Here is a 23,401-nt window from a genome sequence, read left to right on the forward strand (position 1 = left end):
TAAAAATTTGTTTTAATTAATTTTGAAAGGACCTTTTCATCCCAAAAAGATTGTCACACTATTTTTTTATTCATTTAAAAATATTGTTATGTGTGCCTCTTTGAGTTGCTGAGATAATACGATAAACAAATACACACACTGCTCCTCTCATTACCGCGTTAAGTCTTGTCGCTTTTATATCTATAAATTTGTTGCAACGCAAGCTTTGTAAATATACACATTCCTTTAGAAGAAAGGAAAGGTTTGAAGTTGTTGTAGGAAGGAAGCTAGGCAACCAAAATGGATTCACACTATAGAGTCACAAACACCATAATTGTATTGTCAAAAGCATTGTGTTACACTACGTTAGGATTACGAATGAAAAAAATTGCAAGCGCTATGTCCACTGGAGCTTTAGATTGGGCACCCTCAATCTTACGCCACTTGGCAGGCCCAAATGTCCCAAATTTAGTTGCTAGAAAGTCCTAGATCTAATGGCCAAGATCACTTAGATTGGATGAATAAGATCTACCAAATCTCACGGCCACGATTTCTTAGATTGTACAGTTAGAAAGATCCATATCTTACAACGAAAATTTTCCAGATTAGACGACCAAGATCTACCATATTTGATGGCTATGATTGCTCAAATTGGACGACCAAGATCTATCAGATATGACGGCCATGATTGCCTAGATAGGATGGCCAAAATGGCCTAGATCTAATGGTTACAATTTCTCAAGTTAGACGACCAAGATTTGCTAGATTTGACAGTTGTGATCGCTTAAATTGTACAACCAAGGTCTATTAGATCTGATGTCCACGATTGCCTGGATTGGATGGCCATGATCCGACAACTATAATTTTTCAAATAAGATGACCAAAATCTACTAGATATGACGATTGTGATTGCTCAAATTGGATGACCAAAATCTACTAGATCTAATGGCCAAGATTTCCCGGATCGAACGACCATAATGGCCCAGTTCTGACGGTTATAATTTCTCAAATCGGACGGCGAAGATTTACTAGATATGATGGTTGTGATTGCTTAAATTGGATGACCAAGATTTACCAGAGTTGATGGCCACGATTGCTTAGATTATATTGCCAAAATGGCTTAGATCTGATAACTACAATTTCTTAACTCAGGCGGCCAAGATCGACTCGATCTACGACCATGATTTACCAGTTTAGACGACTAAGATCTAACATATCTGACGACTATGATTGCTCATATTTGACGACCAAGATCTGCTAGATTTTACGGCCATGATTGCGCAAATCAGATAGCTAAAATGGCTCAGATTTGATGGCTGCAATTTCTTAAATTGGATAGCCAGGGTCTCATAGATATAATAGCCACAATTTGTCATACTTGATAGTTGTGATCACTCAAATTGGACTGCCAATATCCACCAGATATCACAGTTAGAATGGCATAGATATGACCGCTGCAATTTCTCAAGTCATACGCCCAAGATCGCCCAGATGTAACGACCATGCTTTACCATATTGGACGGCCAAGATTTGTCATATTTGATGGTCCATATTACTTTGATCGAACAATTGAGATTTTCCATATCGGATGACCAACATCACCTATATATGATTGCCACAATTTCTCAGATCTGATGGTTGAGATTTCTTTGATTGAACTGCTAAGATTGTCTTGATTAAACGGCCAAGATTGCCCAAATTTGACGATCGTGATTTATGAGATCAGACAATCGATATTGCTCTCATCAAATGGTTGAGTTTTTCTAGATCAGAGGGCCAAAATTGCCCAAATCTAAGGGCCATTATTTACCAGATCGGATGGCTTTGATTTTTTAGATTTGACAGTCACGATTGCTTTGACTGAATGGCTAAGATTGTCCATATCGAAGGGCCAAGATCTCAGATTTGACGATCAAGATCGTTTTGATTGAATGACTGATATTTTCCATATTAGAGGACCAAGATCAAATTGGATGGCCATGTTTTCTCATATTTGACAGTCAAGATTGCTTTAATCGAATGACCGAGATTGTCTAGATCCGATGGCCAAATTTTCCCGGAGCTAGAGCCCTTGATCTGGGTAGTGGATCTTGCGCCACTTGAAAGCAGGTTGATAATTGATGCGTATAAGTTGGTCAACACATGGCATCCCTGGAGTCATAGATCGATCGATGAATCAATATGTGATTTGTCGCAACGTGGGAACTTTGCCAACTAGAGGCGTTCTCTGGTAATTTTGTAGGAATGGGCATTTGTGAGGTTTATAAAGGCTTGGTATGATTTAATTTTAATGTGTGGGAGGAATTCAATGCGGTTGCCAGAGGAGACGCGCAACCTGCAAAACCTCAACAATGTAGACTGCCATTTAAATAAGCTCATGGGCCTATAGTTGCAGTATTCTCCTTAAAAAGCGGGAATTTAAAAATGGTAGACTTGTCCCACAACAAATTTAGGGGCTCAATACCTTTGAAAGCGGTCAATCAACACAATATGCAATAGTTGGTTGTGTCGCACAATTCATTGAGCGAAGTGATACCGGCTTCAATCATCGTGATCTTAGCTTCAATACATCTTTCTTGGGAAATTTGTCATGATTGAAGACTCTGGAGCTCACAATGAAAATCAGTTTAACGGAGGAATACTCAATACATTTCTAAATCTCATGTCTTCGTTGGAACTAAACCTGTCCCATAGCTTTCCCGTTGTAACAATTTTGGACTCGACCATCAACAAAATTCACCACAAATACGATCGATCTCTCATAAATCGGATTTGGTTTATTATATCTTATAATCTTCTTAAACTAATAAACTAGCCACGTTTTTAGTAATAAATTAGTCTTGCAGTGAAATCATGAGAAAAATGCATAGCCTAAGATCACATATGGTATATAAGCCACTTGCCTTTGGGTGAAATGGGTATATTATTGTGTTCAAATTTAAAAATTGAAAATTATATATTAAAATTTTCTTTGAAGTTTAAAGCCTTGAAAAGCATATCATAGTTACATCACAATCAATTTATGTTAGTAGAAGGGCGCAACATTGCCTTATGGTTATTCCCATGCCTATTCTCAATATAGAAATATCATGGTATATATTAAAGTTTTTTTTATCGTTTATGTGATATCTCTCAACCAATGTGGTATTAATTTCTCACATAAAAAGCATTTACATAGTAGAAACAAAGTCATTTTGTAGGTGTATGTTGGGCGATCTCATATCGAATGATTGTACCATCTATGTTGACTTGATGGTATAGGTTTGGTAAGATTATTTGTTGACTTGATGGTGTAGTTTTGGTAAGATTATATGGTAGTTTGTACCACTAAATTCATCCTCTATTGTGCATGCCATGAATTACAAGCATGTCGCCTCCAAGGAGTTTACGGTACACTACTTGCTTAAGATCAATAAGGGTTAATGAGGTTTGACTCACTTGACTCCATAAATAACAAGTACAAAATAGATTTGGATTTCCATGGGCCCAAAATGAGGTATTCTAAGTAACTATGGTCTAATAGTAGGTTTGAACCCATAATTAGATCCATAAATGTAGGAATTACCCAAGAATATTTTCAAAATGAGTCAAACTTGGTGAACAAGGGATAAAAAGAATCCAAGGACCCCACCTAAGTGTTAGACATCCTAATAAGGCCCCAAATATATGATAATGTGAAGGGTGTTACAAGTAAATGTTGATCACTTTAAAGTAATAATTGAGAGGTATTATTTTGTCATTGGGCAAGTTACACATGAATCTAGTGTAGGTTTGAATCACATAATGCACTCCCTATTCTAGATAGACGCATATTAGTAAATGAGGATGGAGGTGAAGATGCTAGGTTAGATGTGTAAAGGGCAAGAGAAGTAAGGTGGAAATACTAGGGTGACCTTATTGAGTGAGAGTGGTGACTATTCTAAGCTAAATTAGTGAGGACAAAAGAGTAGGGAGAGTACTAGGTATTATTAGTATGATTACGAAAGTGACCATGTAGTTACAATTGACCACTTAACACTAAATGTCTTGCAGGAGAAGCATGGTTGTTGACTAAGATTCCATCGTCTTGATTTGGCCCTACTCAAGATAATGATCCATGAGGAAACCAATCAAATGAACAAAGTAGAAAAATGACCAAGAGCTTGGAGAGATGGAAGTAAAATAGACTACCTTGAGTAGGCTTGAGTTGTCAATGAGAGTAAAAAATGAAGCATAGGAGAAGTACAATGCCATAAATCCGTAATATAGCCATTAATTTTAGATAACAGAGGGCCAAGTTGGCCCTATAAAGGTCTTATTCAAAGTTCGAGACCTAGGGTTTGGGGCCGCAACTTGCAGGCTCAACAACAGTTCTGGAAGCACAAAGAGACAGATTAGCATATTTACTTCTCAGAGGTTGAGGACTGACCCGAAAAATGGTAAATGAGGGGTCCACTGGGACCCCATCCTTCAAGCAGGCGGTCATGCAAAAGCAGAAAACGCAGGAAGGATTTAAAATCAATGGTTATGGAGATCGTAAGGATGGCAGCGACAGCAGTGGAGAAAGGACACAACAGCTGCAGAAAGAGACAAGAAAAAACCCAAAGATGACAGGTAAAGCCAATAATGGACAGGAGAAAAACGATAAAAGATTAGATGTAGAACAAAGAGACACAGCACCAATAATAACCCAAACAGAAGGTGAAAAAGAACACGGAACAGAGCAGCACTCACAAGAGGAAGAGGAGCAAGCAAAGGCTGCAAACCCCAACTCCAAACAGGCAACCCAAGGAGCATGCAAACCGAAGAAAAAGGAAACCCTTCGAGTGGTCTTCTTAGATCCGGACATTCAGGCCTATAGAGACCACATGATGGAACATGCAATAATTTGCAAATTTATGGGACTGTGGCCAACAGAACGCACACTCTGCCAATGGATCAAACAACACTGGAAGCCAAAAGGTGATGTTAAACTCCACCTTGGAGCAAAAGGTTTCTTTACTGTTGTCTTTACAAACTTGGAAGACAAGGACAGAGTCTTCGATGGTGGACCTTACTTCTTTGCCTCAGTTGGACTCTACATGAGACCCTGGAAGGCAATCTTTGTACCTGAAAAAGAGACATTCACACAGGTTCTAGTGTGGATCCGCCTATTCTCCCTTCCTATAGACTACTGGGGACTGGCGACGCTTAAGCAGATAGGAGACCGGCTCGGAACCTTCATTAAAGCTTCAGAAGCAACGGTGCAACGAAGATATACTTCCTGCGCAAGAATTTGTGTCGAGATGGACGTCTCAGGAGCCCTGCATGAAGGTCTGTGGTTGGAATTCAGAGATGAGGATTACTATCAAGCCATCGATTACGAACAAATCCCCTTCCGTTGCAGAAGGTGTCATGAGCACGGACACCTTGTCCGAGAATGCCCTCTAAACAGAACAGGGGACGAACACAAACAAGAGCAAGCAGCAAAGAGTAAAGAGGCCTTCACAAAGCCAAAAATAAGACAGAGAGCTAACAGAAAAAGAATATACAGAGCAGAGGCAGGACCTGGCATCATCAGCAACACCTTCAGCATTCTGGAAACTGATACAGATTCAGAAGGCACAAATAGGGAAACAAAACTTATTGAAGCACCAAAAGACAAGCCAGAACACACAACAAAGGACGGGGAGGAAAATATAATCAGAACAGAAGTTCAAATGCAAGAGTTCGAAGACGAACACGATGAAGACACTGATATGATAACCAGCGACGGAGGTAGTGAGGAATTAGAGCTCAATGCAGTCCTAGAAAAGGAAGGAGTCAACCTCCTAGATATGGAAAAAAACTGGAAAACCCAAGGGCTGGACAACATTCCGGAAGAAGAAATCAGGAAGATCAGTGATCTCTTCATCGCAAGACAAAAAGCGGAACTAGATAGGCAAAACAGAAGATTAGGAATTGCAAAAGGCACAGGTAATCAGTCAAAGAGCATATCTCTTAACCCAACAGGCCGGAAGCAAAATAAAAGAAGAGGCAGAAGAACCAGTGGGGAGGTGCTGCACGATCTGGGGATTCTAATGATAAACTCTGGTAAAATGAAGGCTCTTCACGCCTTCCCGTCCTACCAATAAGTATCTAGTTATCAATGAAAGTCATTTCATGGAATGCAAGAGGGCTCAATAGCCAAGCTAAGCAAAGACTGCTCAAGAGAAAGTTCCAACAAGAAAAGCCAGATATTATGTTCATACAGGAAACCAAATGCGCCACTAACCAAATGGAGAACATCAGCAAAAGGCTAGGCAAACCTATCAAATATATAGATGTAGCCAGTCAAGGATGGGAAGGAGGCATAGCTACACTTTGGGACACCCAAGTAATAGACATTATCTCAATGGAAGCTGCACGATCGTTTATTGTCACAAAAGTTCAAATAACAGGTAACTCTGAAACCTACCTATGCATAAATGTTTATGGACCGCAAAGATTAGACGACAAATTTTCTTTTCTTAATTCACTCATGAATTTAAAGTTAAGAAACCCAACCTCTAAGATCATCATGGGGGTAGATTTTAACATGATAACCTCTCTACTGGAGAAGAAAGGAGGTCTCAGGAAGCTTAACAAAGATACATAACTCTTTGTTGATTTCATAGAAGCTGCCAAGCTAGTAGACATCCTTCCCAAAAATGGTTCCTACACTTGGAACAACAGAAGAGGAGGAGACAATAGGATTGCCTCCCGTCTGGATAGATTTCTAATCTCGGAAAGTATCTTACTCGAAGGAACAACAGTGGACTCTGACATTCTTCCCAATGGAGGATCAGATCACTGGCCAATAACTTTGGAAGCAACCCTCCTATGCACCCCTAGAAATAAGCCCTTCAGATTTGAAAAGTTCTGGTTAACTCATCCCGACTTTGCAAACTTGCTGAAGGAATGGTGGTGTGAACCATTAGATCTAAGAGGAACCAAAATGTTCAAGCTCCAAAGCAAACTAAAACACATCAAAAACATAATTAAAGATTGGAATACAACAGAGTTTGGAAACATCTTCCAGGAAAAGAACATCATTGAAGGTAAGTTAAATCTAATTCACAAAGAATGGGCTTCAGGGAACTATAAAGAAGACTCAAAAGAACAGGAGAAGGTACTGATGCAGCAATGGCAACTCCGTTGCCAACAGGAAGAAACATTGTGGAAACAAAAATCAAGGATCCAATGGCTGAAGGAGGGAGAACAAAATACAAAGTTTTTTCACAGATCGACGCTGGACTACAGGGGGGCAAACAAAATCCTCAGGCTCAAAAATGAAGCAGGGGAAACTCTTCAAAACCACAAGGACATATCAACACTGCTTACCAGGCACTTCAAGCATATAGCTCAGGAAACACAGGAAGAAAGATCCGAGGCCATAGAGGAATTAATTCAAGCTATACCCCGCATCATAACCTCTGAGCAAAACTCTGCTCTGCTAAGAAAGGTCTCAATGGAGGAGGTGGAAGAAGCGGTCAAAAGTATGCCAAATGATAAGGCACCGGGGCCTGATGGTTTTACAATCAACTTCTACAAAGCTTGCTGGCCAACTATTAAAACAGAGGTATGGGAAGTTGTCGAAGACTCCAGACGTTCAGGCTCCATTCTCAAATCCCTGAACTCCACTTTCATTGCACTAATCCCTAAGGAAGAAGAAGCCAATTCCCCTAATAAGTTTCGACCTATAGCTCTCTGCAATGTGATATATAAAATCATTTCTAAAGTCATAGCCAATAGACTTAAGCCTATTCTACCTGACTTAATCTCAGAAGAGCAGTCAGGTTACGTGGAGGGCAGGCAAATTCTAGACAACATCCTTTTAGCACAGGAGATGGTTCACACCCTGCAGACAAGGAAACTTCCAGGCATGCTGATGCAGCTAGATCTCTCCAAAGCATTCGACAAGGTCAACTGGAATTACTTGGAAGCCACTCTAAATGCTTTTGGCTTTGACAAGCAATGGACCAAATGGATCCTTGCTCTGATCAAATCTACCAATTTTTCCATTCTGGTTAATGGCTCCCCCTCTGCTCCTTTCTCCCCCTCCCGAGGCATTAGACAAGGAGACCCTCTCTCCCCCTTCCTATTTGTAATCCTTATGGAAGGGCTCAGCAGGCTCATTCACAAAGCAAGAGAGGAAAGGAAACTTAAAGGCTTACACCCTTTCCCCTCCATTCCTGCAACAACGCACCAGCAGTTTGTCGATGACACAATGCTGCATGGCACTCCAACTGTCAAAGAAGCTATGGCCTTCAAAAACATTCTACATCTCTTTAGCAAAGCTTCAGGCATGGAGATTAACCATGCTAAATCGACTATCTTCTTCTTTAACACTCATCCTGCCATCCAGAACCATCTTTCCAGCATTCTTGGCTTCCGAAAAGGCACTCTACCATCTAAGTATCTGGGAGCCCCTCTCACTACTAAGCCTTGGCAAAAAATTCACTGGGAAAACATCTTAGCGAAACTGGAGAAAAAATGCAAGCATTGGACTCACAGGGCTCTTAACTTTGCTGGGAGACTTGTCCTCACCAAAGCAATACTGCAGGCCATCCCGCAATATTTGCTATCCATCATGCCGGCCCCTAGCGGTATCCTGCAGAAAATTAGAAATATTCAAAGATCTTTTCTATGGGGTGGCAATGCGGAGAAAAGGAAATGGGCACTAGTAGCTTGGAACAAGCTATGCACTTCGAAAGCAGCAGGTGGTTTAAGTTTAATTGACCCCCACACCATCAATATGCCATGTGGAGCCAAGTTGTGGTGGCGTTGGCTGAAGGAAACCAACCTACCTTGGGCCAGACACTGGAAGGAGAAATACACTCCTAACTACAACGATCAGGACCTAATTAGGATACAGGAAACACCGGAGGGTTCTCCAATATGGAACTTAGCTAGAAGAAACCGCAACTTAGTTCAGGACCACAGCTTCTGGGAGATCCGCAATGGGGAAACGACCCTCTTCTGGGAAGATGCGTGGCAGCAGCTCCCAAAGCTGGAAAAACCAGAGCTAGAAGAGTTCAAAAGAGAATGCCAGAACAGGGGAAAATTTACAGTCCACCACTACTGGAACCCTAACAGCTGCGACCAGGAATGGAGAGAATGGGCACTCCAGGACGCTGAGAACCCAATTGAAGAAAACAACAACACAAAGGACCTCCTGAAATGCATAAACAATCGAACTATCAGAAAGACCACAGAAAGCGACATACTGAGATGGGGTATGAAAGGGAGCGGTAACTTCACTCTCAAAGAGGCCAGAGAACAGCTAGAACACTTGGAGCAAATGGAGGCGATACAATGGTGCAACAAGGTTTGGGATGCCATGTTCTGGCCTAAAATAAAAACCTTTCTATGGCTCCTCATGAGGAGAAAAACTCTCACATGGGAGAACCTGCGCAAAAAAGGTTTCGAAGGCCCCTCCATATGCCCTATGTGCAATCAAGCAGAAGAAACTATGAACCATCTTTTCAATACCTGTGAATGGGCCGATCACCTATGGCAAGGGATGGAAACTATATTGCAGCAAACAAACAGAGACAGGGAATCCATTCAAAATACCATCACGAATTGGCCAAGCAAATACTCCAACAACGTAAGAATCAACAACATATGGAAAATTCTACCAGGCTTCATAACTTGGACCTTATGGAAAGAAAGAAATCGCAGAATCTTTCAAAGTGAGCACAGAAATATAGAGTACCTGCAAAGCACCTTAATCCAAAACATGCACCAATTAATCTTGGTAAAATGCAAGGCAGATCCCGACAACCATCCTTCGGCCGACGACCAGCGAATTCTGAATGCCTTCAACTTGCTCAATGAACAACAACTGGGATCTATTGCGCAGCAGCAAAACCTAAACACAGAGCCGAAGGGCTGGAAGCGTCCGCCGGAAGGGTTTCTAAAGCTAAACTTTGACGGTGCCTCGAGAGGCAATCCCGGCCAAGCAGGCATTGGAGGAATTATCCGAAACCATGAAGGAGAAATACTTTACATCTACAGCAAAGCTCTTGGGGAAGGCACAAATAATGAAATGGAATTTGCAGCTCTGGAAAAAGGGCTAAGGATCCTCCAAATTAACCAAACAAGCAAAGCAGTAATTGAGGGAGATTCAGAGGTAGCCATTAATGTGGCCAGGAAAATCCACGGGGGAACGCCAGCCAGCAGAGTCACAAAACACTGGCGATTGTCCAAGGTCACAGACAACATTGCCAAGCTGATAGGAGCAATGAAAGGCCTCATCTTTCAGGCGGTAAGGCGAAATGCCAATGCGGTTGCTAACCACTTGGCAAATCATGGGATTGAACACCCCAACAAAATATGGGACAACTGTTGGCAGCAGGTTGACAACCAGCAATTAAGGGGAAAATGCATCCAACTCTCACGGTTAGATATGGTGACGGCAGAGGAGTCCGACGCAGGGTCGAATAGCCCAATGCCATAATTTCATGAACAGGCTGACCAGGCGCGCCCCTTTAATTTCCAGCAGGCTGCGAAGGACACACAGGATGAGGGCAACCATGACAGAAGCAGGGGACAAAGATTTGTGCAGGTTCACAATCTGTGGTGATATGAGCCGCCGAAACAATATAAGGAAAAGGGACACTTGGCACAATCTGGAGCAAGCAGGGAGCGGTGACCGTAGACGGATTCAATTATTCCACAACCCAACCAAAACTCCATCACGCAACAATTATGGTGATCTGACGTGCAAGTTGCACAAAGTTAAACGATCACACACCAGAAATCTCCCCGAAATTTGTTATTTAACCACTCTCAATTGCCAAACGATAAACATTGTCTCAGTGTGCAGCAAAACTAATCCTCCTCACTCTGCAAACAGTGCTCAGGATAAAGCTAGGCAAGATAGAAACACTATGGCAGGGGAGAGCAGCTGCAACAAATCCGCCAACAATGATCTGCAACAAGCAAGAGAGATGTTTGAGAGGCGAACCTCGCAACGGAACAAGCGCAAAATCATTGACTTAGAAGCCACTGTCCAGGACGAGGAAAGCAAGCTCTCTGATCAGCAAATCGGGAAAGAAGTCGACTGGCTCCAGGACCCTGGAACTCCCAGCACTCGAGCCACTCAATTCGTAAGAACTCAAGCGGAAAGTTGGCGCATGAAGACCCTCCTCGCGAAAGCTATGGACGTCCAAGGTGAACACGCAGAGCAGTTGCATAAGCTTAAGCAATTTGCAGAAACTATGTCGCATGACCACATGGCAGTGGTGGAAAGCAGCGAATTCAAATTAAGCGCGATTCACCAACAAGTTGATACCATGGATAAGAAACTCACTGTGCTGATCAAGCTTCTAAAACAAACCATTGGGCAAGACAACAAGCCCTCCGACATGCAGAAGGGTGAACCGTCAGGAGACCAGCAGGGCAACTCGCCCAGGCCAGGGCAGATCTGCATGTCAAGATCTACTCCGGTCATGGAAATGTTCAAGCGCCTTTGACTTTGCAGTCCACCAGGCCCCTCGTCCCCAACGGCCTTCTTTTGCCTCGAGGCTTGCCACCCCTGCTTTCCTCCTCTCAGCGGGTTATTATGTCATCTGTCCAGGTTTCCTCTGTCTTTGTCTGTTGTCCACTCTTGTTAATCGCCGCCCTGCGTGGTGTGCCAGTTCTCAGTTTACTGTTATTATGTCTTTTCTCGTCATCAGTCAATCTGTTCTCTTCTGGTATCATGGGGTAAGGCCTGCAGCTTAACGACCAGTAATCTGCTTCAGCAGAAGTTTTGTACTATATTCTGTTTTTGTTAATATCAAAGCTTACTTACAAAAAAAATAAAAATAAAGGTCTTATTCAAGTAGAGTTTTAATTTGACTGTTGAAAACACTTACAAATAAGAAAAATTGTATTAGGGCACTGGTGAGATATGGATGATAGAGGAGAGACCTACATCGAGTGTTTGGATGATAAGGGAATGAGGGATAAGAGAAGGAGAGTTAGAGCTCCTCTAAGCTAGTTGAGAACAACGAAGATGTGATGAAGTGGGAAGCCCATGTGGATTTCCCTTTAGGATAGTCATGTATTAAAATAAAAATAAAAGTAAGTCTTGATAAGTCTTACCTAGTCACACAAACTTTTGAGTAATAAGGAGAGGAAGCAAACTTTGAAGAAGATAGGATACTAGACTAAAGAGACAAGGGATAAGCCTTGGAAGTGATATTTGGAAGGTGAGAAAAGGGAACATGATAGTAAAAACAAAATAAGTCATCCCCTTGTGAAAAAACAAGAGCTCTTCCTAAAAGGTATATAGAATCATCATCATTGCATCAAAACAAGGGTGGCCATGGAGGATGTTATACTTCAAGTCTCATGGGAGAAATGAAAATTGGAAGGGTGGCCATGGAGGACGTTTTACTTCAAGTCTCATGGGAGAAATGAGAAATGTGTATTCATTATCTTGGTGCCAAGGGATTAGGTAATTTCAATGACTTTGAGAGGTCTTGTCTTATATTTTTAAAACTTTAAATGGTCCAAGGAGTGGTTGAAAAGTGCATAGTGATGAGGGCATGCCATACATAAGTTGTTATGATGTTACAATCACTCATTTGATCATGAAGTCATTGTAGCAAATCTCAATAAAGAACAAATTCACTACATTAACCTTTCATTTACTGAAAAAGGGTATGTTGGGAAGGTTAAAGGAAAGGAATTGGGCATGTTTCTAGGAAATCTTAGGGGAGAACTCAAAGAGAGATTCAATTATGAGGTAATTTTTATTAGGGATTTCCCTAAGGATATCTATAAATTACCTTTAGGAGGAGTGAGAAGAGAGGACTTAGACAAAGGGAGCATGAGGGAGTTGAGGAAGCCATGGTTTGAACCATTGTAGGATGAGAGAAGATAGGAGGGTCAAATGTTTTTTGTCATCTTTTCATTAGAGAAATTTTGAGGTAAAAAATGGGCCTAAAAAAATTGTACAACAAAAATTAACTTTATAAGAACCAGTAGGATTCAATATGATGCTATCAACCATGGGGGATGATTCACCATTTTTGGAGTAAAATAAACTACATTTTCAACTCATATTTTCAACCTATCTCCCTATGATTTTACTCAAATTTCGAGGAGTACTCATTGGATGCGGAATTTAATTTACATTTAAGGAGTACCCATGTTGCATACTTTTGATGGATCCTACTCACGAAAAATGTGAAACACATGAAAAAATGTGATTGCAATCACATTTTTTCATGTGTTTCACATTTTAGGGTCCATTGAAAGTATGCAACATGGGTACTCCTTGGATGTAAAATTAAATTCCGCATCCAACGAGTGTTCCCGCTCAAAATTTGAGTAAAATCATAGGGACATAACTTGAAAAAATAGTTTTTTTTTTAACCTCCAAAACTTGATGAGGTGATATAATCTTATTTTAATATTTCCACTATTACCTCCAAAACTTGATGAGGTGATCTAATCTTATTTTAATATTTCCACTATTATTTTAGGAGGCCCTTTTTTGACCTCAAAGTTTCTTTAATGAAAAATTGCTTCAGCCCAGGGAGAAGGAAAGGTGCATTGAACATCACTCAAGATTATTTCTAGTTGACTAATGACTCTTCCGCTGTAATTCCTTCATAGAATCATAAAAAAGAAGCGAGTGTAATGAAACATTTTACCTAAATAATAGTTAATTTAGAGTACAAGACAAGAATATATTATCTAAAAATGTTGTACAAGAGGCAGTAATTAATGCTTACATGAAAAATTACTAACAGATGTTTAACTAATCAATGCTTAACCTTGATACAAGAAGTAAACTTATACCTAAAATACAATGCATCTACCATTCAAAATGATATACCTTTAGACACAAGCCAAGCTCCTAGCATCACTGCCACATAACATGTGAGGTGAGTACACATCTCAACATACCCATTGCAACAAATACATATTATATTCCAATGATTTTGTAGTGAAAATTTTACATCTCAACACACTCCCAACAATGGGCACAATCATATAGATCAACAATTGCACAATATCCAAATGTTTATCTCAACCACAACACCCTCTTAAGCCTCTTCGCCCCAATGATTTTAATAAGTATACATGTCAACAATGTTACAAATCCTAGTTAACACACATCAAGGCAAGTGGAACACAACTTTCCCTTTAGTTCAAGCCCTTCTCCCAACCAATAAATAAACTAGGGATAAGGTAGCCCCTCTTAAGAATAATGCTTCCCCCTTTGGAGAATATCCCTAAACCTAAATCATGGTGGTAGAAGGAGCTGTATGACAACAATACTTCCATTGATTAGATATTTAAACTTCCTTTCACTCCTCATATTGTACAAACACAACTTCCCCCAAATCAAATTTCGAGGAACATTCTCAAGCCTCTTTGCCCCATTGTTTCTAATAAGAATAGATGTCAACAACGTTACAGGTGCTATTTGACACATATAAAGGGAGGTGGAACCTATCCTTAAGTTTCAAAAATAACCTTTCCTCCTTCAATTCAAGCCCTTATATCAACCAACTATAGAAAGTCGGGATAAGTTAGCCCCTTCTAAGAACAATACTTCCTCCTTTGGATAATAAGGCTAGTTAAAACCTAAACCATGGTGGTAGAAGGAGGCATATGTCAATAAGGACTTCTTTTGATTAGATATTTAAACAATTTTTCACCCCTTACAAACATGGTTTCATCGAAATCTATCAAAATTACTTACCCAACTTTGAAGGGAACATTTGAGAAAATCCTTAGCCATACTTGGGACATTTTCACCATGCCATCTTCTAAGTTCATTAACAAGAAAAACATCTCATTTAAAGTCTTTTCTATTATTTATAATAGGGAACTCGCTATGTTGGTTGCACCAACTCTATTAGGCTTTGATATAGAACCTATGCTTATTAGTAAAATAGTTCATCCAACACTTTGACATGCCGAGGGAAGTCTCTTAGTTGGTTCTATCAACTCTTTTAGACATTAATATAGAACCCAAGCTTATTAGTAGAATAGTTTATCCAATACCATGTTTCACTATTATTTCATATTTCATACAAAACAAACGTGAGAAAAAAAAAAGTGAAACAAATTTATTTTACCCTGGTCCTAAATATATGTTTTTTTTGGATTTTCTTTTTATTAAAAATAAATTAGCGCTCTCTAAATTTTGTATTTTGTTATTTTTAAATTTTATTTATGATAGAATTTATTTTAATTAGTATATAAAATATCCCACCATCAAATCATATTTAAACACGGATGTTATAAGTTTAGAATGCACGCACTTCTTTATGTAAGATTAAGAATATAACAAAAATGCCTTACCATGATATTATTATATTAATGTAAATTTAAACTCGGTCCCAAAGCTATTTTTGTTTTCAAATAGAATACATTACCTTCATCTCATTTGCTAACACATGCAGTGCTTAATAAAGCTAAGAAATGAAATAGTTGGAGAGTTTAACTGTAGAATTTGGTGGAAAGTTTAGCTGTAATGTGATCAAAGTTTTGGTAAATATTTGTCTATCAGTCTAGAGGGTGAAGAAAAAGCACGGGGATCCCTATCCGCGCTTAATTACAATGTGTGTGAAACAGCCACAAACTCCTTCCTCTCTCCATCCAACAAATAAAGTACTCCAAATCGATCTTCAACGCTCTGTAACCAAATCCACGCAAACATGACCGACGTGGAACTGCAGGGCGACCCTTAGCGAATTGAACCACGCCTCCGCTTCCGATTCGACTTGCCGTTCACAGAACAGGGAGATTGAACCATGGGAAGATGAAGCAATGACCACGACCACCCTGAATTTCGTCCCACATGCATTACAAAGATAGTATACAGAGATTTTATAAACTACCAACTAGCCAATTGGTGCCCTTTAAGATTTCTAAGTGTTAATAGATGAATGGTAGAGAGAGATGGTGCCAGGTGTCCATAAATGAATGTCCACGTGGCAGAGGCAGATGGCCAGTTGGTTCCCAGTAGCCCAGATTGATTGTCCATGCGGTGCCAAATGGCTCTGAATTAAGCAGTCAGATTAAAACCAAGTGTCAACAAATGAACGGTCCATTTTTATGCCAAGTGTCAACAGATGAATGGTGCACCATAGGCCAACTGTCGATAGATCGATAGTTCAACTGTCGTGCCAACTCACAGAGATCTCAGCCGTCAGATTTAGGAGATCTCAACCGTCAGATCCATTGAATCTCAGCGATCTGATCTGCACTCTCTAGACTGTCAGATCTTCTTAATCTTAGTCATCGAATATTCTAGATCTAGACCGTCCGATCTGCATACTATCAGCCGTCAGAGCTGGAAGAACTGGACCGTCAAATCTAGGAGATCTGGACCGTCAGATCTGCATAATCTCAGCCGTCAGATCTGTGTGATCTGGACCGTCAGATCTTTGTAATATCAGCTGTCAGACATGGATAATCAGGACCGTTAGATCTGCGCGATCTGGACCGTCAGATCTTTGTACTATCAGCTGTCAGACCTATATGATCAGGGCCGTCAGATCTGCTGAATTTTAGCCGTCAGATCTGCATAATTTCAGTCGTCAGATGTACCGAATCTCAGATCTGCCAAATCTCAACTGTCAGGTCTATTGAATCTCAACCATCCGATCTGCACTCTTTGGACCATCAGATCTTCTTAATCTCAGCCGTCGAATATTCTAGATCTAGACCGTCCGATCTGCATAATCTTAGCCGTCGAATATTCTTGATCAGACCGTCCGATCTGCATAATCTCAACCGTCCGATCTACCTAATATCAGCGGTAAGATCTGCGCGATCTGGACCGTCGGATCTTTTGTAATATCAACTGTCAGATTTGCTGAGTTTTAGTCGTCAGATCTGCATAATTTCAGCCATCAGATATACCAAGTCTTAAATGTCAGATTTGTCGAATCTCAGCCGTCCGATCCATTGAATCTTAGCCATCCGATCTGCACTCTCTAGACCGTCAGATCTTCTTAATCTCAGCTGTCAAATATTCTAGATCTAGACCGTCCGATCTGCATAGTCTCAGCCGTCAGATCTAGAAGATCTCGACTGTCGGATCTTCATAATCTCAGCCGTCGGATCTACATAATCTCAGCTGTCAGATCTCCATAATTTTAACCGTCAGATCTGTGCGATTGGCACCGTCAGATCTTTGTAATATCAGCCGTCAGATCTAGATGATAAGGACCGTCAGATTTTCCGAATCTCAGCCTTCAGATCCGCCTAATCTTAGCCGTTGGATCTGCAAAGTATTGGTCGTTAGATCTACTCGATCTCAATTGTTAGATCTGCGCGATCTAGACCGTTAGATCTGCGTAATCTTAGCTGTCAGATCTGCACGATCTGGTCCATCCGATGTGCTAGATCTCAGCCGTCGGATCTGCGCAATCTTGACCGTGCAATCTACTTGATCTCAGCCGTCGGATGTGCGTGATCTGGACCGTCAGATCAACTTAATCTCAGCCGTCAGTTTCATGTGATGTGGACCGTCAGATCTGCTAAAATTTAAGTTGTCCGATCGGTACATGGACATTCTCTGCTAAGATTGGTGTTCCTGATTTCGAGATCGTTTTCTCCAGAAAGGGTTTGGTAATGGCGATTCCGAAAATGGTAGGAGCGGGCAAAGGGCAGTGGATGGAAATCGCTCATTTCCGTAAGATTTGAGTGAAATCCTTTGCCAAATTCAACTGAAAAATATACTCAGGAAATCTCCAAAAACGCAGAAGGAAAACTCCAAAATGCAGAATGTGTGTTCCTCTACACCCAATAACGTTAAATGAAATCAATGCCTGCCAGCATTATCCTTTCCCATCTCCAAAATCTGGCCCTTGAATCCCAAAATGGTATCAGCCACCGAAAGGGACAACAATGGGCGACCACTGCAGGAAGGAGAATTGTTGGTCCTAAATCCTCTGAGCAGGCCGACCCCCAAGCAATCCCCTAATCCTCCAATTTTGCGTTTATCGTTTCCGGCAGGGGCGTAATCTTCAATAGCGTATCCACTGATAGATTACAATCTGATAGGTTCTCTGCTATAGCTTATCCACTGATAGAATAATATGATAAGTTCTCTAACAGTGGCTTATCTATAGATAGATTATATCCTGATATGTTATCTGCCAATAGCTTATTCCCAGATAGGTTATCTTCAGAGCACTTATTCGCCGAAGGATTATCTTCCAATAGATTATCTGCTTATAGCTTATCCTCTGATAACTTATCTTCCAGATGATAATTTATACTCTGATAACTACATTCTGATAGCTTATATTCCAATAACTTATCGAATAACTTATTGAATAAGTTATCATCATATAAGTTATAATTTCCCATAGGTTATCTGCTTATAGCTTATCCTCTGACAGCGTATACTCTGAGAACTTATCTTTCGGATGATAATTTATACTCTGATAACTACATTCTAAGAGCTTATATTCCAATAACGTATTGCATAACTTATCGAATAAGTTCTCATATAAGTTATTATTGTGTCCGTGAGTATCTTATAAGTTATCTGCCAAGTACCTATCAGCCAATAAGTTATCGGTAGATAAGTTCTTAGCCCATAACGTATAAGCCAATAAGCTATCATCCGAAAAGGCACTGCACTTATGCACTTATCGTTTCTCCCAGAAAAGCAAACTACTGTATCTGGACCGTCAGATCTGGGCGATTTCAACCGTCAGATCTACTGAATCTCAGCCCTCGGATCTGCGCGATCGGGACCGTCAGATCTTCTTAATCTCAGCCATCAGATCTAATATCAGCCGTCAGATCTGGGTGATCAGGACCGTCAGATTTGTGTAATCTCAACCATCAGATCTGGGTAATTTCAGCCGTCAGATCTGTCAAATTTTAACCGTCAAATCAGCCTAATCTTAGCCGTTGGATCTGTGAGATATTGACCGTTAGATCTACTCGATCTCAACCGTTGGGTTTGAGCGATCTTGACCCTCAGATCTGTGAAATCTCAGCAGTCTGATCTGCGCGATCTGTACGGTCAGATTTGCTGAATCTCAGCCGTCGGATTTGAGCAATCTAGAGCGTTAGATCTGTTAAATACCAGCCGTCGGATATGCAAGCTCAGCACCGTCAGATCTGCGCGTAGTGCTTGCGATTTACAGTTACTGGATCGGCTGCTTCTTCAACAGGTGTTTCAACCGAACCAGTAAATCAATGAGAGTTGACGCTTAAACCTCCCTCCACTGCTTCTTTCGCCAGGTCTTTTGCTTCGCTGTAGTGATTCACAAAGAGGTTGTTAACATATGAAGAGTTTTGTCAACGCTGTAATTGCTCCGCCACTTTTATGGTATGTTATATTACATGTAGCCATCAAAATCCAATATTTATATAATCATAAATATATCCTTGTCTTTGTAATTTGGAGTGTAAAGTTTATACTCTGATATGTTTTGAAGTTAAATTATTGGTTGTTTTTTCTTAATCCCCAGTGTACAATTCTAATTCTATGTATGGTTTTATAAGCAAACTTAATTTTAATTTATTTTTGTTTTATATACATAAACATTATTTAAGCCCTGGATAAGATTTCTCAAACAAATTCAAGCCCTTGATAATATTTTAAATCAAACAAGAAACACACATTTTATTATACTATTGTTTCTTTCATTTTCTAATTTTTTCTTACATGGATCTCACCCTATTTGAAATTTAGATGAACCTCGAAAAATATGGAGAATTTGGAAACTTATAATTTGTTATTCTGAAACTTGTAAACTCCCTAAATGTGAAAATGTGTACTACATACTTTGTTTTACTGTTTAAATTTATGAATGATTTATAAAGAACCCCTAGACTCCTTAAGCTTCTAATTTCTAATGACCTTGGAATTCAATATTTAAAGGAAGATTGAGTTTAAAAAGATACTCCAAATTCTCTCTTAACTTAAAAATCTCGAATTTCCATATTTAACAAAGGAAGTGGTTTAAAGGAAGAACAAAATACTAGGATTATGATTCTCCAACTATATGAACTCAATATCAACAACTTTCTAACTCGATCAATACATTTCTTCCCAACATAGAGTGGATTTTATTTTTTAATGTATTTAATACTATGAAATGAGGAGATATGAAGAAAGTGCTCATTACTACATGGGGTCCATGTAATTAAGTGTTAAAGAGTACATGGGTTCATTACTAAACTGAGACTAAGTTTAGATTATCGTAAGTAATTCACATTATTGATAAATACAGATATGTTGATAGCATTCAGACAAAACTAAACTCAATTTTTCCTCCTCTTATAAGAGTAGATGTTGATTAACATCTCTTTGCATTTCCTACATTAAGGTTTATAGTTTACTAAAGAAATTCTTGGTGAATTAACCTTAGTTACTTGTTCAATTTCATTTCCTAATTTATGATCAAACCTAATCTAGTACCTAAGTGAAAGTGCCCTAATTGTTTACAACCAAAGATTAACATTATCAAGGCCTTAAAATCTGAATAATACCTTGTGTCCTACCCTTTCTTTTCACCCTTTGATTTCTTAGTTTGGTCTAAATCAAGTTGAAACTCCATTCTCATCTTTCCCTATTTAGTAGTGTGCACACTTGGGTCATATCCCATTCCTACCCTAAAAGTTCATGTGGTAGAAAATCCACTGATTTTCTATATTTTCACAACTCCACTTGGGAGTCCATATCAACCCTTCCATCTTCAAGTGAAGGCTCATTGTTCTTCTTCCATTTCTATCCCTCAATCCCAACATAAGGTTGTTGTATCTTATTTCTTTGTGAGAGGGAATGTTCTTATACTCCCTTCCTCACGTTCTTTGCATGAATACTTCTCTAAGTACCACTCAGCCCCTAACCCGCACCAGAGGATTCTATCTCTCCACAATGGAAGTTTGTTTAGGCAAGCACAATTAACATGGTTGATTATGTTAATGCATATGATCCCCCTTCCTAGCATTACAATTTGACAATACTAACATTGAATCATATTTTCCTCCATACCTCAACTACTCTTGAGATTATCGCGCATGGCTGCCTAGAACCATTTACAAAAGTCATTATCACCTTCCTATTGAGCAAGAAGGGAAGGATTCCCCAAAAATTCAAAGGAGGAGATATCTCACTCTCCATCTAAGGAATTTTTTCTCTCAATTGTAGTTATGCTCCCCCCTTTAGAAATCCTTTTGATGATAAGGGAGAGGAGAGGAGAGGAAGGTCAGATTCTCCTTTCGTCTCTGTGTTTGCTTGCTCCACTTCTTTCTCCGGAATCAATATTTCGTATAGAATAGCCATTTGATTAGCTTTTCCATCTGATCTGGGACTTTTCGATAAGCGGATAGATTGGACCGAACAACATTTCGGGTGGCGGAAGGAAAGGATCTCAGGGATACGGGGCAGGCTGTGGGAGAGGTGGAGGTGGTTTCTGGGGAGGACGAACTGGCGGAAGAGGAGCGATCAGATGTTACAACTATGATGAGATAGGTCATCTCGCAAGAGATTTTCCCTTCCCCGAAAACCCCAACCACACGGCTGTCCATCAAGCTGTAAGCGTCCCACAAGATCTTTTATTTTGGTGTCTGACCTGTCCTCTCCGGAAAGATATGAGCTTACTTTCAATTTATGTTCTGCCCATACCCTGCCCCTAGGTCCTTCTGTTGATTTAAGTCATCCTTCTGTCAAATTCCTCAATCTCCTAGGCAAGGCTCAGCTGGAAGAATAGGTAATAGTGGTCCCCGAAGTAAGAATATTGAAGCAAGTGCTGTGGAACGCTCGTACAACGCTCTAAGTTTAGGACATCATATCATTGGGTAAATGGCCCACCTACTATCGGAGTAAGTACTACTTCAGAATGTCCCTGGCTACTCTACTGGTTAAGTATTCCTGCAGGTGGGGCATGCACATAAATAAAGGATGAATTATGCGTCTTTAACAGAAGAAACTATAATTGAGCCTCCTTCTCTCTTGCAAGCAAGCCCCATTTAATACTTTATGCTAAGAGATGTCTTCACCTAGTAGCAAGGGTCCAAAACAATGGTGGATGCCTCACCTAGCCACCTCCTTGTCCTTGGTTTCCCTAAGCATTAGCATTGTTACAAAAACCATGCATACTTACTCTATACACGAAACTAGACAAGTACACATACAACTATGTCACTACCAAGTCAACACTCATTAAACTTTAAAAATGAAATACCAACTTCCTTCATAACATTCAATAATAGCCCTTCCTCGTACAAGTGTGCATGCAACAATACCTTCAAACATGAGCCAAGCTCCCATGACAACTGCCACATAACCTCTAAGGTGAGTGCACATCCCAACATATCCTTTATAACAAATACACATTCTAGCAATTTTTCAGTGACAATTTAACATCCCAACACACACCCAATTATCGGTAAAATATTATATATCAACAATTTCATAATATCCAAGCGTTCACCTCAATGAAAACACCCTGTTAAGCCTCTTTTCCATAATTATTTGAATAAGTATACATGCCAACTATGTTATAAATTCTAGTTGACAAACATCAATGGAGGTGGAACCTAACCATGAGTTTCAAAAATAATATTCCATTCTTCAGTTCAAGCCCTTCTCTCAATCAATTATATAAAGTTTGGATAAGGTATCCCTTTCTAACAATAATACATCCCCCTTTGGAGAATACCCCAGTTAAAAGCTAAATCTTGGTGGTAGGAGGTGTATGAAAACACATTATTCTTTTGCTTGGATATCTAAACAACCTTTCATGCCATATATTGTACAAATATGGCTTCCTCCATACCTAACAAAATTACCCAAACTTGGGGGGACATTGGAGAAAATCCTTGACATCACTTGGATACTTTAACCATGGCTTGCTCCAAGTTCATCGATAATAACGACATCTCAACTAAAGCTTTTCTATAGCATATAATAACTAACTCCCTTGTTGGTTCCATCACCTCTATGAGGCATTGATACAAAACCTATACCTATTAGTAGAATAGTTCATCCAACATGTTGACATGCCTAGATCGGATAACTATGGTATGTTTACTCTCGTTGGCCTATATCTCCTTCAACTTTCATACATTGATGGCATAAGGATCTAAATCATTTCACTTTAGAGATACTTAAGGAAACCATTTCTAGAATTTTTAAATGGACCCTCGACCAGGTAAATAGAGTCAAATTGTTTCTTGAAGACCCCAAATCAATGAAATATATAGTCGAACATCTAAAATGCATCAAGAGCGCTTACATTGAGGTCGTTGTGGGAGAAATAAAATCCAAATAAACTAAAAACCAAAACTCCAATAAAAATGCAACATGTGATGGAGTGACAAAACTTACCAACAACTAAAATTTACTCTCTAACCATATTCCACATTAAAGAGAAGAAACCCAACCTTTCCACCTCAACCACTAGTATGTGGAGAAAAAAATGGAAATTAGGACACAAACAATACCGAATAT

General features: G+C 39.9%; 1 protein-coding gene across 1 annotated transcript; it reads left to right on the forward strand.

Moving 5' to 3' along the window:
- Positions 1 to 6,085: 6,085 nt before the first annotated feature.
- LOC149166585 (uncharacterized) lies at positions 6,086 to 10,420 on the forward strand. Its single transcript, XM_089430199.1, has 2 exons — positions 6,086 to 6,377; positions 6,594 to 10,420. The coding sequence occupies exons 1-2, from the start codon at positions 6,086 to 6,088 to the stop codon at positions 10,418 to 10,420; spliced, it is 4,119 nt and encodes a 1,372-aa protein (XP_089286325.1).
- Positions 10,421 to 23,401: the final 12,981 nt, after the last annotated feature.

This window comes from Pinus tabuliformis, chromosome 5_1, assembly GCF_031772625.1.
Source record: "Pinus tabuliformis cultivar Carrire ecotype Pingquan chromosome 5_1, CPIR1, whole genome shotgun sequence".
NCBI lineage: Eukaryota > Viridiplantae > Streptophyta > Pinopsida > Pinales > Pinaceae > Pinus > Pinus tabuliformis.